Source organism: Diadema setosum, chromosome 18, assembly GCF_964275005.1.
Source record: "Diadema setosum chromosome 18, eeDiaSeto1, whole genome shotgun sequence".
Taxonomy (NCBI): domain Eukaryota; kingdom Metazoa; phylum Echinodermata; class Echinoidea; order Diadematoida; family Diadematidae; genus Diadema; species Diadema setosum.
The window spans coordinates 36,372,366-36,389,369 of NC_092702.1; the positions used below are offsets into that span (position 1 = coordinate 36,372,366).

Genomic DNA, 17,004 nt, shown 5'->3' on the forward strand with positions numbered 1-17,004 from the left:
GTTGGTCTAGAGCTTCCATTCCTGTTACTCTCAATTTCAATTTCAATTTACATGTATTTTCATATTTCTCATGAAAATAGTACAGAAAAAATAAAAATGTACAGCAGTCTGTCTCAGCGTGAAGTCAAAGGTGAGTTTAGAATTGGGCTATGGTACTAGAAATATGATGGGGCCTATACATACCAGCAAGTTTGTTCAGCTGCAACTTATACATGGAGAATAAGCTCATCAGGAGTCACATTCCAGCAGGGCTCCTACTTAGAACCAGACTGTGTGACCATGGTAACCGGCAAGCTGCCACGTACAAGAATTCTGAAATCGGGTACAATAATGAAGGACTTGTGGAATGTAACAGGCAGGCTGATCAATACCTGCATTCCTGGTTAGGATCCCTCCGGAGTAGAAGAATAGACAAGGAAAAAAAGCAACAAGTTTACTACCAGGTACCCGGTATTATTTCAAGTCAAATGAGAATGTTCTGTTATTCAAGAAAAAAAAAATAGAGAGGAAATAATAAAGTAATAGATGTTAAAATGACAAAACAAAACAAAACATACTTTACATGCTCACATTAATATTATTCAACATTTGCTGTGATCTTGCAGTCTTGGAAAGAGCAGTACCGGTACATTGTAATCAAGGGCAGGCAGGGCAACAATCGAAAGGATGCAATGGCCACAAAACAACAGATTCTTTTGTGAAGGAAGATGAGAGCTTATATGCATGACCTTACCAATGCCTACCAGTGCATGTTGTAATGTTTCTTTTGTGACCCTGCATGACTGCAAATTATGTAACACTTTGAGTACCGTGCTTGAGAAGGAAGACCATTTGAGAAGCTATTCATCTTTGCTGCTTGAAAAAAAAAAAAAAAAAAATGTGCATGAATTCAACAGTATGAGTGCAGGACAAGCAAGGATTTGAGAATTTTATAATCAGCCTTGTTTTGAACAAATAAATAAAAATGTAAAGGATTAACACATATAACAGGGCTAAGGCATGGAAAAGATTAAGAAATGAAGTCCAAGTTTGGTTCAATAGATCATCACAGTATACATAACATAGCTAGAGGGAGAGAGAGATATACACTGTATATACAGTACATATATAAAAAGAAAATTACAAAAAAGAAAAAGAACTTGACGGTTGGCCATTATCGTGCAGGTACAGGTGGCAGAGGATTTTTCTCTTGAATTAGGGTAAGGATTCCCATGGCAAAAATGGCAATGTCATCGAAACAAAAACAATTCCTTTTTATTTTTGAAAGTACACACAAAAGGTAGGCCCTACAATCATAACTAAGGCCAATCTAGCTAGCACTACATTTCATTACCGGTTTCATGATATCAACCATTCAACCAAACCATCCATATCTACAGGCCAAATAACTGACCACTGGATATCAAACAATTTATTAATTTCCACGGTAATGCCCATAAACAGACTCACCCCTTTGACTTTTGCTTGCTTGTTTTTATTAAGAAAAAAGGTAACATTTATTGGACAGAAATAACTTTTGAGTAGAACGCAGATCTATACATAAAATCAGCAACAACAACAGCAACAACAAAACATTTAAGAGTTAAAATCAAATGCATATAATGACCTTCATGTAGTTCACATCGAATGATCTGCTACATAATTTGATTTCTTCTCTATTGGGGATACGGGTACGGAGTGGCCGGCTGCTCCCTCTGCCGCTCGCGCCCCACGCGCAGCGCCCCGCCGCCGCGCCTCCCCGAGTGGGCATGGCGCTGCCAGCTCAGCTCTGCCACTGTGTGTGTGAGCGAGCTGCAGTGGCGAGACCGGTGCGGTGCGGACACGGCAAAGATGAAATCATGCAAACAAATATCCATCATTTCACCAAACATGTGCAAAATTAAATTCCCTCGAAGATGAAATTAGTTGAAGGAACCCTGAATACACCTTCATACATGATAAAATTGACAGTTTTACGGAGATTTACTGACAAAACAACAGCCAAAGCTTAGCTGGGCCGAGTTAGCCCACCGCGCGAAATGAACGTGAACCTATGGGGATCGCGAACCGCGATAAAAACGTCTGAAATTTCATTTTTACGTCGTTGTATCCCCCAAAAGTTGGCAGATATTCTCTAGGCCCTACAGAAACCACTGAGCACAATTCCATAAAAATTACGGTTAGAAAATACGTCATAAAGACGAAATAAACTCAAACACAAACGAGCGCTCACGATCACTATCGATACCAACGGGTGGGACAACTCGGCCCACCCTCGACGGGTGGGACGAGATGTCCCGTGGGCCGAGTTAGCCCGACCCCGGAATTACGCATGCGCTTTGGTGTGAGCAAGGCGCGCGCGCGCTTTTGAGTTCCCCGGCAAGGTACAATCTGGGACAAAAGCATCACGAACATCATCATGCTTGGACAAGCGAAGATATCAGCCTTTTTCAGCCCAGTACAGGCGAAGAGACCACTTTCGAACATTTGTAATGTGAAGGTATGGGTTATTTCTCTTAGAAATACCTCAGTATTCGATTAACCTTGTGAATTAGACAGACCAGCTCGTCATTGCTTGTCATTGCTGTATTTAGTCCCACACATGATATATTATGTTTGTATTCTGTGGAAGTCAATTTCTATCGTGCAAATCACGATAAAGCCAAACAACCGATTCTGAGTGCAGGTCGTTATTAATATTAGAACCTCTAAAATCTCACAATAGCAAGACATGTTTCATGCAGTATAATGATAATTTACCCCCCTAAAAGTAAAACCCAGGATTGCCCCTTGCTGCATGCCGTAGAATTGTAATTGCCCTAACGTTAGGCCTACTCTCAATTTCGGAACATTTTCTAACGGTTACATGTAGGTTCTACCTACAAAGTCATAACTAACGTTACATGTATGTATGAACCATGCATTGCTGACATGAAAGGCAAGGAAATTATTTGATTGTGGAAGAATCATGGTGGATGTAGAAAAAAATGAAGTAGAAATACTTGTACAGTTATTAAGAATCTGGTTATTTATGATAATTATTTGAATCAAACAATTGTAGCATTTGTATTCCTAAATATATGGATGTCACATCCGGAGACCTGAAAAAAAAAAAATCAATATAAAGAAGCTTGAACCTCTACCCTCCAGTAGCACAGGGAATCAAAATACAGTGTAGAGAGCAGTATCTACTGCAATTTTACTAAGTTGCGAGTAGAGGCCTGACGACCTCCACCATCCAGAATAGCAGAAAGGCTTTCAGATGTAGATGATCGTTTGAATAGTAATTTTCATCAACTACCGGTAGGCCCTGCCCCATTTTTTTTTTTTTTTTTTGATGTACTTTATGAATGTTTCAAATATATATTTTCAAATATATGTATTACGTTGGCTCCTGTAACATGATGTATGTATATTATGTACCGGTATATGACTATCCCTATGCTGTGATACAATAGGTATATATAGGCCTATATATACATACACACATATATACTGGTATACCGTATAGATTCTAATTCATGTATAGGGGTCTATTATATACACACACTAGGTGAACAAAATGTATAACTTTGAAATACAGACACCATCTCCCAAGAAGATCAAAGATGACAGCAACGCCAGTCCCAGCAGTTGCAACCTAAGTCCTGAGCAGAAGGAAAGAATGCTGAAAAAACGGGAGGAAGCGATCATGAAACTGAAGGCCAAGGAAAATCTGCCTTCCATAAAGAATGCTCCAGAAGGATTCAGTCATTCTTGGGCTAAGGCGCTCTCTGCCGAGTTCTCCAAACCTTATTTTATCAAGGTAAGACAAGAACTGCATGCAATAATCATATCTTTTTATTTGTTTAATTTCAAGTCAAAGTTGATTTTAATAAAAGTGATCAAAGATAAGTTTATATTAATTCACTACCCGTGATTCACACATTTTCTCAATGTGGCTAGACCATACTTTGCTCTCAGTGACACAAAGCTATGGGATGGCAGATTTCAAAACAAAAAATCTGAAAGCTATGGTTCTTGAGGAAGTGCGGTATTATCATTGTTCTGGTTCTTTATTTCTTCTATTTGTCTTTTTTTTCCTTCTATGCTTTTAGCTACAAGAATTTGTTGCATCTGAGCGAAGGGGTCACACTATCTACCCTCCAGCTAACCAGGTCTTCACATGGACACAAATGTGTCCCATCAAAGATGTAAGTGTGTCTTAGGGGTTTGATGAAAATCAAAATTTGTGAATCAAATGAAGGCTATGATACCAATCAGCAAGCATCCACTGATGGGCTGTCCAGGGATTGTTGGTGTGTGATAATACAGTGGACTCCCATTAAAACGAAGTCCTTGGGACCACACCAGCAGTTTCCTTTTGTTATATCTAAATTTTGTTATAACCGAACAAATAAACAATAAATATACATGGAGTGGATAATGTTCCGGCCAGAATTTTTACTTCGTTGTAACTGGACTTTTGTTATAACCGTGTTTGTTATAACAGGAGTACACTGTACACTAGTCTTTTTTTTTTTTCCACTGGATGACAAGAATTTCAGTTGAATATTATTTCAATAATGATCCCACTTTAAGTTTTGTGTTATTTTTGTATTTGAGTATTTTATTATTATTATATATATATATTTTTTTTTACTTGTATATGTTTTGTCACCTTAATAAAGGGGTAATGCATAATTCATACATTGTAGATGCATAGGACAGTGTATAATATTGTCCTGTGGAATCTCCTTTTGTCTATCAATGCACAAACTTGTGAAATATTGAAGTATATTACCTCATGATTTAAATTAGGATAAATGGCTGAAACTATCTCTGACTCATGATGTTATTTTCAATTTACATGGTCAAGGAAAACTCCACTATATTTTCAAGATGACTTTGTTATAAAGAGTTGTGTTAAGTTAAGCAGGAAATAGCCTGTACACTTTGATAGAAATTGAATGAGTTATAGTGTAAAAGTTTGACATGTTTTTAGAAAACAATTAAATTGTTAATGGCCATTTCATGTATACTGTAGATTTGTATGAAGATTTTAGAATGTTTTTGTTGATACTGTAGTAATGAAGCTTTCATTGTGCTTTTTGATATCTTTAGCCTTTACATCAAAGGTGACCAAAAGTCAACATAGATACAGAGTGGAAAAAAAATCAAAGTTTGTCATATATGCCAGACATTGCCAGTATTATTTATATGTTTGTGAATTTGATGTCTACATGTCTACTCAATACTTTGTCTTTCATGCAACCAGGTGAAAGTTGTGATCCTTGGTCAAGATCCATATCATGGACCTGGCCAAGCCCATGGTAAGATTTATTTGCTTTCCTTTGTTTCATTAGTTTTCTAGTCTCATCCCCCCCCCCTTATTTTTTTGTTCTCTACTTACAGCAATTAAACACTTTTTATGAGAAGCTACAGGGAAAGGATGTGAGAATCATACACACACCAGAGTTCCACTCTCAAGCAGAGATGTATTTCACTATCAATTTAATTGGGTACAGATTGTTTTGTAAGCTTGTTTATTTTTGTACACATCTTGATTGATATTGGGAGCATATATTAGAAATGCAAACCAATGTCCCACAACTGTGAGAAGATTTTAAATGCCAAAACAGTCAACAGTTTACTTTACTGGCTGTGTTCAGCCCATACAAAGTGAAAAAAAAAAATGTGACTTGATTTCTTGATACACATTGAGAATTTCCCACCAGGTACACATCTTGTGTGCATTGTGTTCACACAAGCAAATAGGACAAATCAAAAACTGACGACACACTGGGCTAAGAGGTAACACTACCTGGTTTGCGTCAGCAACATGCCGTACTGTCTATCATGCATGGCATAACCAATCTTTGGCCATAATTGCTGTAAGTTTGCACTCACAGTGAGGGAAGATTCCATGAATGGCTTATCAGTCAGACTGTACCACTCCTAGAAGCAAGTGGGATGTACTTGTTACATGTCAGTTGGTTGATTCAATGTGGATAGAATGTATCTGTTGGTGGGGGGGGGGGGTATATATGCACCATTTATCTGACACAAAAATGTGCTAATTTTGTTTCCACTGAGGTATTGATATCAACTGTAATTGTTTCAGATGCAGTAATGTAATGTCCATCACTCAAACATGGAGATATCAGAATTTGCTTTTAGGGAGGCGTTTCATGATGCATTTTGTCAGATATTTCTTCAGACAAACTGTTAAAAGCTACTGAAATCTTTGCAGCTGATTGGCTGAGAGCACATTTGTCTGTTGTTGGACAAAATGCTGCATGAAATGCTCCAGACGATGCCATACAGTGTAGCAACTGTGTTTCCAGATTCACCTCTAAATTAGTGACATCAAAGTAATCTTATCCCAAGAAAGGGATCCAAAAAAAAAAAAAAAATCCAGATCACTTATGTTGTGTCCTCTTTGTTTTGACTCTGCAGGACTATGCTTCAGTGTGCGCACAGGAATCAGGCCTCCCCCAAGGTACCATCAACAAGTGATATTGATATTGATTCTCTGTTTCTTTGAAGTTACATATGTGTCCAGTAATCTTTTGCTGTAAAAAGTATCAATCAAGTGTGAGGAAACAAGAGCCCAAAATACAGGCTAGATACTCACCTAAGAGTCACAATGGTGACCTGATGCAACTTTCCTGTGTTGCAACTATATTGTGATAAAAAAGAAAAAAAATGTGGCTACTCCTTATCACTGGCAGATCCAGAAGGGGTGCACCGGGCGTGTGCCTCTTTATTTTTTGTGTAAAGAAAAGAGATAAAAAGAAAAAAATGGGGATGGGGAGCGGGTGCGCCCCCCTTTAATTTTGTAAAGGTGCCTCCCCTTTACAGAATTCCTGGATCTGCCCCTGCTTATGGACCTGTTAGCATCCTTTGATCTGCAAAGATATGTACACGTAAACATGAAATATACTGTATGATTGACCTGTGCTAGTGTTCAAGAAGAATGTTGAAACCAAAGGATATCAATGTGGTTTGTGTCCTAAAGAGTCCAACTGTGCTTTGTTTTCTGTGGTATCTCTGCAGTCTGGAGAACATGTTCAAGTGCCTGGAAAAGGACATACCAGGCTTTAAGCACCCAGGACATGGCAACCTCACAGGCTGGGCTAAGCAAGGTGAGGTACTGGTACCATACACTGTACAGGCATTGTTTGAAGTGAAATGTATCAAATACAGTCTGAAAGGAAAGAGCAAGAGGAACTCTTCCTTTTTTTTTACACCATGTACATACTGGTAACCATTTTGAAATAGAGTGCACAGCTTTCTGGCACATGTGTCATACATTTCTAGCAGTAGGGAGAGTGCAGCAGTATAGTTATTCATTGAATCTAGCAGGTAACAATTAGTGGCAGAGCATTGTAAAACAAATGTTTGTGTATCAGTGCACAGACATTATACAGTGCACACTTATAACAAACAGTTGAAATGAGACTCACATTACAAGGAAGTAAAAATTCAAGTCCCAACATTATTATCTATATATCTTTATATACTTTATTGTTTGGATACAATAAAATCATGATATAATGAAAGAAAACTACTGGTCCTGAAGACTTCATTATAATGGGAATTGCTTGCAATAATCTTTGCAAGTTCATGGAAGTGTACAACCACTTTTTGTAAAATTCCCCTCACATTCAAGAGTGCTGGGTACTGTACCATTGTTACTAATCATTTGCCATTTCATGATTTTGAATTCTAGCTGAGAGATCAGTGGCATGTGCTATTTTACACGTGGAACTTTTGATACATTTCTTTCTAACTGCTATAAGGGAATATGAAGTAATACACGAATGCATTTTTGCCTTCACATGGCTATGTTTAGCATTGCTGCAATCCAAAAAGAATGATCAGAATAAATCTTGCCTCAAGTTTGTAGGATTTCAGACATTGCTGTTGTACTTGCAGTAGCCTACAGATTATTTTTGCCAGCTGTGAAACAAATTGTGACTATGGACTCGTTTACATGACACACAAAGAACGAGATGTCAGTTGAGAATGAGAAGAGCGTTTAGTTGTCTAGAACACTATGGGTTTTGTGGCATCTTAACGTCCTTCTCATTCACACCCAATAAAGAGTGAAAGAGATAAATGAGAGTTTTTCTCCATCTTATTATCTTCTTCTGCAGGAGTTCTTTTACTCAATGCAGTCTTGACTGTTCGTGCCAGTAATGCCAACTCGCACAAGGACCGTGGCTGGGAGACGTTCACAACAGCAGTCATTTCTTGGCTCAATGCCAACCTCTCTGGAGTAGTCTTCCTGCTGTGGGGCTCATATGCGCAGAAGAAGTGCAGTTTCATCAACTCGGTAAGTTATGTAGGAAAGGCCCGGAGACTTAATATGTCATTTCCATACCAGGTAATCATATCTACTCAACCAGGAACACAAACTTTCTCCTTTAAAGGTGCATGGTCCCGGTGTTTTAGTCAAATGCGTACGCGGGCGCACGGCGCAAATTTCCTGTAGAGACCTACGCTATCGACTCCTCTTTAGCGCTTATGCTTTGGCCCACTTCACCGAATCTGGAGAAGTCCGATTTACTGTAGTCGGTGGTCGGATCACAGTTCGGCTCATGATTCGGCTGAGGAGATGACAGCTTTAGCAAACTTCTTTTGTGGTGTCATAATAACAAGCACATATGCACGCACCCTCGCATTACTACAGACTGTGCGTTGCGCACAGAAGACAACGAAGGCAATGTTACTTAGCAACACCTACGCACTTTACTCTTGATGACAGCTCAACTTCGGTAATCTTCGTATCAATGCTAATGGTGATCGGCAGTATCATCAACAGCGCCCTCTACACTACCGGGACTATGCACCTTTAAGAGAATGGGACTCTCTGCTAAAATTGAATTGTTACGTACTTACACTAAATGACTATGGATATCCTATGAGTAAGTACGTAACAATTCATATCAGCTTCTGTGTTTTCAGCATATAAAACAAACTTATGAAAATATATGTATTTCTTTTTTCATGGGGAGTAAATATTATGCATGTTGGGGGAAATCCACTTGAACAAACACAGACAATGCAAACTCCAGGTTTGACAAAAAACTTCCAGACAAACAAGCATGAAAAGTTGTGGCCATGTTGTCATATAAGTGATATACTCGGTGTCCTTCTGTCACTATGTCCATAATATTTATGAAGACTGCTGTTTTCTATTTCATTTTTCATGCAATGACAGTGAAATTATTGTTTGATGTGGATTCATTGAGTGTACATACATGTATGCTGGAAATTCACTAGCCTATATTCACATATCATGTGTTTGAAGTCGAAACTATTATCTAAACTTAAAGGTACTAGCCCACATTTGCAAACCCACAAAAATCAAAACTGCATAAAACAGGTCCAATATGACTTCAAGTACAAGTTATAACAGTAACATACCTCACCTGTTGCTCTTTGTCTATACCATTCGATAAAAGAGAAAAAAATCATCGTTTTAAAATCAATTTTCAAACCGGGTCAACCCGACCCAAAATCAAATTACGAACGCGGGCTAGCTACGCACATTAACTTACACATGTATCGCATGCATGTAGTACGTGCGTGGACCGGAGCTAGCGAGCGTTTTTATACGCATGCATACGGTGCATTTTCATTTATTTTTATGAAAGTAATGGACTAATTGGAACGAAATTTTGCACAGGTGTTACTGCAATCATACCCAAACTCCATGCTAACTATGAGACCAATTGCTGCAGGTTTACAAATGTGGGCTAATACCTTTAATGGACTATTATAGCATGAAATAGGCATACATTGTACAGTAGTTATGGATGTGAGTATCAATGCGCAGTTATAACTGAACATCAGTAGATGTATGTAATCTCTCATGCGCCTTATGCTGAAGAAATATGCATAAACCATGGACTAAATTCAAACCACCTTTGTGAATACAGGCTATTGTGTCTCAGGTTGGTGATATGCAGTGTACAGTCTTACTGACTTGACTTTCAAAGGTCTCTGAATATGAGGGTGTGTCTGTGTGCAGTCATGTTTGTGTGAATGTATGTGTCTGTGTGTGTGTGTTCTTCTTGTATCTGTGTGTAAGTGTGAAGAGTGGCCGTCATATTCACTGTTGGTCTTATATATACATGTACTGGCCTAGTAAGGGATCATCTTGTGTTTTGTTCCACAGAAAAAGCACCACGTTCTGAAAGCAGTCCACCCCTCTCCTCTGTCGGCTCATAGAGGTTTCTTCGACTGTCAGCACTTCTCCAAGACCAACGAACTCCTGAAGAAATCTGGGAAGAAGCCCATCGATTGGACAAGACTCAGTGACAAAGACTGAACATAAGACCAGGTCCAGTCAAGTCCTGTCTCAGCAACCAACATGAATCTCTCTCCTTAAGATGACCCAAAAGTGAAGAAGATGACAACAAACTTAGCATGATATCCTTACAACTATAACTAACTATAATTATGTTTCTTTTCAGTACTAGCTCAGACTGGGCAACATGACTCCATCAAGCCTGTTTTACAGAGAAATAGAGAGTGAGAGAGTGAGAGAGAGATGGAGAGAAGATATCCCAAGATGCTAGACCAGTTATACGTCATCTGGGCTTCATTCAGGAGAAAAATGTGTCTGTTTGTCACATTTTAATCTTAGTGCCTTACAGCTGTATTAGACTGATATCATTCAGATGTCAGTCTCCAGAAAAAGAAAAAAGTGCCAAAGTAAAATGTTAACTGCAGTAGATTATTGATGTTACTAGTTTTATACTGTCAATATGATAAAGAGTGTCATGTGAGTGTATGGGTATTACATTTAAGATTCACTATATGGCAGAAATACAAAGCAAAACTGAAAGTTTGCTCATTTTGAGAAATATTTAAGTACAATATGTACAAGCTGCAGTCTTCACAATCAAAGCAACTGTGAAGTCTTTAGTTTTCTTTGGAGAAAGCATTCTGGAATTTTCCAGTTTGAATGCTAGAGTCATGGGGGCAAAATACTCCATAACGGCAATTTAAGTGCTCTGTCATTAATCTTACACAATCTCATACAATCTGTATATATCCTGGTTATTCTGCCAATAATCCTTGCCCAAGTACACATATCACATTCTAGGTAGGAAATGAACATCAATTGTTAAGATATACAAGAAAGTGAAGTTAGGATGTGTTAAGTACTTTATTAGCTTCCAGCCCATAAAGCTACGGTAGGCTTTTTGCAGTTTGTTCATTGTGTGTTTTGTTTTTGTTTTGTTGAATAAAGGACATTGTAAGATGTAGCGATGATTCTGTTCGGTAATCATCTCCTTGCTGTAATAAAAAAGTGAGTGCAGCAAAAGAGCAACACATTGGGAGCAGGTTGCCAAGGATGTAAACCAGCAACAGTATTCTTAGAAACTCATTCCTGAAATGTGTTACAACGAACCATGTAGGCATATAGTTGTAACAACAGTATCCATCTGTCTACTGCATTAAGTTTTCTTTGTGTTGAAAAAAAAAAATGTTAGTGTTTTGAACACCTTTAGAAAGTTTTCCTGTTGTAATAGATGCCATCATTGGTCAAGTGCAAAAACTAAGTTCACATCTGTTCAGTCCCTGTGTCTTCCCTTGTGTAAATACAGTACTGTGTTTGTAAATCCTATCTGTTTATCCCATTAAGTTTTCAACAGATGTTGATGAAAGCATGTATTAGGATGAAATATAGTAGGAAGAAATGCTCTTACTGCTGGTAAATCTAAAATTACCAAGAGAAAGAGTGAATGTTGTATATATGTATGATCAATTGTCTGCTATGTTTATGTTTATGTTTAAAACAGTGCTCACTTGTTTTTACCAGCTTACAAGGAATGAAGTAGAAATGTAAATGTACAGATGGGCTATGAAGCGCTTTCATTCTTAAGAAGTAACCAAAACTTTGTACAAATAATGCTTGTATGTAAAGCATCACACAAAAATTGCACTTTGAAGTTTCTGCACCAACCTAGTAGGAAAGAGAGCTAACATAGTTAATGATAGGCAGTACATCATGTCAAAGTACAAGTACATTTTGAGTTAGCAAGCATTTGACTGTGGCTTGTAAAAAGCTTCTGTTGTGTCAGAGTCTATATGCCTGTCCAGACATTGCTTAATCTTTCAACAGAATAAACCCCAACCAAATGCAGCCTGTTCAGTTTCAATATTACATTTGAATGTAATTTGAAACATTATGTTCCTTTTATTCTTTGTAGTCATCAAACCCATAGCTCAGTTTTTCTCTGCCAATGTCTTTGGGTTTATTACCGGTAATTTTAGAGCACCTGAACAACTGCATGAGTTGAATGTATCTGGGTAAAAGAAAACTTTAGCCTACACAATATCTGCAGTCAGTGATTTGACTTTCAAGTAATACAGTTCGTATTTTGACTCAAGAATTTACTAGTATTTCAACCCTAGCAGATACTTGACATAATGTGACTTCCATTCATGCAGTGCTGTCTGCATTTTCTCGCACATGTACGAGAAAAAAGTTTCTACTTACCTATGAAGTGACTATCACTGTGTGTAGTAGCAGGAGCACAAGTTGTCTTCCATGCTTTGTGGATACATTATGGTCCATTACGTGCTTGCAAGCACATAGCAAATTGTATTACAGTACCTACACATGTAAATAGTTTCTCAAGCAGTAGTAATAATGTGTATACACTGCAAGACACATTCTCACAGTATTCAAGAATTTTGGCATCTGATACTTTTGTTGGCGGCAGTATTTCAATTCGTTTGCTTGATACTTATGTCGCCCTAATTTTTATTAGGCAGGGACCTAACTATACACACCCCTGCTGCTGTACAGAAGTCATCTGCATGACATCTAATCAGGTTAGCAGGGAGCTGACACATGAATCACACTGGTGTCTATGTGTTGTACACTTTGATACTCAGTATGTCATCATTGGACAGGGCAGTAGGATCTCATGCAAGTGCATGTCACATTTGTATCTTATGAAACAAGGGTACGTAATGTGAAAATGTTTCTGTACAGAACATGATCTTCCATTCATTTTAAGTCTGGTATATTTTCTATTGTCTGTACTTTCGCAGCTTTTTTATTAAAAGGATTTTGTACGTTTACATAATTCATGCTCGCAAATGTTCTTTCTTTCTATTGACATCACTGCATTAGATCTTGATGAGTTCAACCAATGACAAGGGGAAAGGAACTCCCTTCAAGGTCATAAATTCTATGAAGCAGAGACAACTACATTGTATTCATTGGATGTCTTGAAAGGAAATAAAGTACATAATGTACAGTCAACCTCGCCTAGGTCCAATCTACAGTGTATATGGACTGAAGAAATAGCTTTGATTTGGAGAAAATGTGACTTATCAGGGATTGAAATCAAGAGCATATAGAGAGAAAAGGCCATGAAAAGACCTTCGACTCAAGGCGATAACTCGACTTATGTGAGGTCCACTTAAGCAAGGTTGACTGTAGATTCATGATACATTGTACTGTACAAAGAAGCCTAGTTGCACAATACATTGTACCATGCTTGTCATGGCCATTATATTTTCCTTGGTATAAGCAGACCCTTATATCAGACAATACAATACACACACATATGCACAAGATGTGTCAATCATAAAGGTTTGAGACACTCATACCCCGTTTATACTGCTAGCGGGTTTCAGAGCCTCCTCGAGGAGGTTCGAAAGCCCACTCTGAAAAAGCAGCCTCTTGTCTGTTTATACTGCTCGCCAAAAGCAGACCCTAGCAGGCCCAACCTTCTCCTCCCCTCTGATTTATGACGTGGGCTTTTGAGTGACAGTGTGCAAGTTGAAAGACTTTCTGCAGCGGGGATTGGTCGAGATGGCTGGGTTGTTTATGTAAGCAGCTGATGACCTTCAGCAATTATCTCCGGGTCGGCCAAAAAGCGGGTTCTCAAACCCCCTTTGCGTTTATACTGCAGTCGAACCCCCTCGAGCCTGCTCTAGGGCCATTCTCTGATAAAGCGTGCAATTACCGTTGTAGAAATGACAAAAAATCAACATCAGAGATTTCATTTATTTTTCATCATTTCAGAAACTTCAATCCCTTAGGAATACAAAACAATCAATGGGTGATTTTTGAGAGCCCATACTTTTCCTAGAAACATTTCCAAACGTAGAGTCCTTTTTTTTGCATAATCACTATTATTAAAACCAAATATCAGATACGTTACCAGAGGTAGCATCACAAAACTGTTGATTGTCTACTTATTTCTTGCTTTAAAATGGCAATGATAATGTAAAACTACAAGCTTAAACATCTACAAGCATCGTTGAAACATTTTGGAGTCAGCTTTGATCTAATCTGTAATAAGAATGATCGTAATCTATAAAATGAAGGCTTAATAAAAATCAAGAACATGTACATATTTTGGCTTGAAATATGTTTCCCTAATCTTTGAACTTTTTACCTGCACTTGAATTACAACAATAATCTCATTGATTATGTATGCAACTTTATGAACAAGTATTATACCTCTCATAAATAGCAAATGCCAGGTAACATCTCTGTCAGATTAAATACATTTCGGATCGAAAGCAGAACGGTGTGTGGTAACGTATCTGATGCATCAGACGTTCCGTTAGTATACAATTTTAAACCCAACACCAATCATGCCAATATATTCATTTTAACTTGTAAGAACATCACAATATGATTATTTTCGTTAAAACACAGCACTTTTAAACGTAAAAAAAATGTTCTCGTCATCGATAGAAGATTAGATCATTCTTCAATAAAACTTTGAGATGTACGTAAAATACGAGTCAAGCAGGCACAATTCCACAATGCTTCTTTTCTGATATAATTCCGAAATTTTGTTATTATGATACACGGAAGACGGTTCTGAAACCTCCCCCCATAGGAGGTTTCAGAACCCGACCCGATCGGATCGCCTTTTCTGAATTCTGTCTGTTTATACTGAGCTGAAAGCCTGCTCGAAACGGCTACAGGGGGTTTCAGAACCCGCTTTTTCCTTAGTATAAACGGGGTACTAGTGTCGTACTGAAACATACAATCACTATCAAAATCCTAAATAAGACACACACACACACTGGAATTGAAAAAGAAAAAAAAACAAAGAAAAAAAAAATGCTCCAGGCTCCAAGCCATTCCCATCTGTGCTGTATGTACACACTGTCTTACTGTATAAGCTGTTATTTTTGTGTACAGATATTTTTGTGATTGAGGTGGTCACAAAAATTTTTTTTAGAGATGTTTTCATGTATCTGAAATGCACCATAACCCTGGCACATAGCAACATTTTCATGTGCTGTCAAATTTGCAGTCCAACAGTGATTCCTGAAATTTGTGAAAATTAAATCCTCATGAAATTACAGCTTATACACAGTATGTAGACACATAACACTCTCACACAACACACCACTTTATTGACAATGGCCCTTTTCTCCCATCACTGCATAATGATACAGAAATCATCACAAGAATAAGCCAGTTCGTAATTAGCTCATGTGCACGTTGGTACAAATTACCTTTCTTTTTTTCTCAGCTGGTTATGCACTTCACTCATATTCAAAGCAACATAATGCTATATCAGTAAGTTTGCCCGGCGTAACAATTTATGGAATTCATGTTAAACAAAAAATGATCTCGCATAGTGAGATCAGGTGACCAGAATGATCCGTCAAAACAACCCTGGGGGAAGCATCCATTTCTTTGTTTCGTGTTGTATGCATTAAAGCATGTTTTTATTCATATTGCCAAATACCAGGTTTGCTGTCAGGTGGATGTACTGGCAAGTATAATTTACAAGGATTGCATGAATAATCATTACATGACAGATGCTTATCTTCATGAATTTAACAACCATCATGCGTCATGGTACGAATGACCTTTTTCTGCTCATGCGCAAGGTAGAACTACGAACTGGCCTATTGAAGTCCTCTGCACTGAATGAAGTGCTTCCATGTTCAACTCTCACAAAAGTCAAAGTTATTTTGACTCACAATTTTCATTACTTTTAAAATAATGATCCATAACTAACAGGAACTATGTGTACAATTGTATATCAATGTCTGTCAAGGTATGTTTTTCTATTTCAGGTTGGTGTTTATGAGGATTTTGTCCATAAACTGTTTAAACTCTCTGTTGAGTTTGATTGATTTGACATAGCATGGAAAAGCAATGCAAGTGTACTACAAAACAACCGATGCAAATGAAGTCGCATTGTTCTGTGTGTGAATTGTGTGTCATCGAGGATTACTGCTGTCATGCCAGCCAATATCTAGTTTAAACAGCACGACCATATATATACAACTACTGTAGCACATCCTAATAACCCGATCACCACAGCCATTGAACTATGCCGCTTTTGTTGAGCCCACCGGAGGTGCGGGGAGATTAAGGGATCACCTGTGGCATCTGTCCGTCCGTCATCCGTCCATCCGTAATGCTACAAAAACTGGAATAACTCTCTGCTGAGGACTTTAATTTCAATCAAACTTGGAGGGAAGAGTAGTTACTGTAAAACGAGAAATGTTCGCGTGCACTTTAATTTCGCGAATTTCACGAGCGCCAAGATTCGCAAAATTCTTGTCTACACTATTGCATTGAACGCCAGTGGCAATTCGTGAAAATTTCATGCCCCGAAAAAGGCCGTTGGCTCCAATTCACGAAAATTTCGTGCCGCGAATATATCATGTTTTACAGTATACACAACCTACCAAATGTGGAGGTAACCTCAAGGTCAAAGGTCACAGGCAGGGGTCAATGAACTTAAGGGCCCAATGTTCAGTTTTTACGGCACATTTCTATTATGACTCGTAACTTTTGTTTATGTCCATTTGTGACCAAACTTGGATGGAAGATGTCCTTGGGGAGTTCAAGGTCACCACAAGGTCAAAGGTCACAGACAGGGGTCAACAACCTTTCAGGGCTCAATGTTAAGTTTTTACAGCGCGTTTCGATTATGGCTCATAACTTTTGATCCATATGTCCGTTTGTGACCAAACTTGGCTGGTAAATGTCCCTTGGGGAGTTGAAGGTCACCACAAGGT

The 17,004-nt window shown here is 38.2% G+C and overlaps 1 protein-coding gene across 1 annotated transcript; it reads left to right on the forward strand.

Moving 5' to 3' along the window:
- Positions 1 to 2,341: 2,341 nt before the first annotated feature.
- Positions 2,342 to 13,076, forward strand: LOC140241498 (uracil-DNA glycosylase-like). The gene is made up of 8 exons (XM_072321226.1): positions 2,342 to 2,479; positions 3,563 to 3,784; positions 4,077 to 4,172; positions 5,237 to 5,291; positions 6,418 to 6,460; positions 7,018 to 7,106; positions 8,121 to 8,299; positions 10,148 to 13,076. The coding sequence occupies exons 1-8, from the start codon at positions 2,399 to 2,401 to the stop codon at positions 10,298 to 10,300; spliced, it is 918 nt and encodes a 305-aa protein (XP_072177327.1). The 5' UTR covers positions 2,342 to 2,398; the 3' UTR covers positions 10,301 to 13,076.
- Positions 13,077 to 17,004: the final 3,928 nt, after the last annotated feature.

Excerpts from the sequence above, each read along its gene's own strand:
- LOC140241498 (XM_072321226.1), top strand. The coding sequence starts at position 2,399 with ATGCTTGGACAAGCGAAGATATCAGCCTTTTTCAGCCCAGTACAGGCG. Across the intron at positions 5,292-6,417 it reads TGGACCTGGCCAAGCCCATG|GACTATGCTTCAGTGTGCGC; the intron begins GTAAGATTTATT and ends TTGACTCTGCAG. Across the intron at positions 8,300-10,147 it reads AGTGCAGTTTCATCAACTCG|AAAAAGCACCACGTTCTGAA; the intron begins GTAAGTTATGTA and ends TTTGTTCCACAG.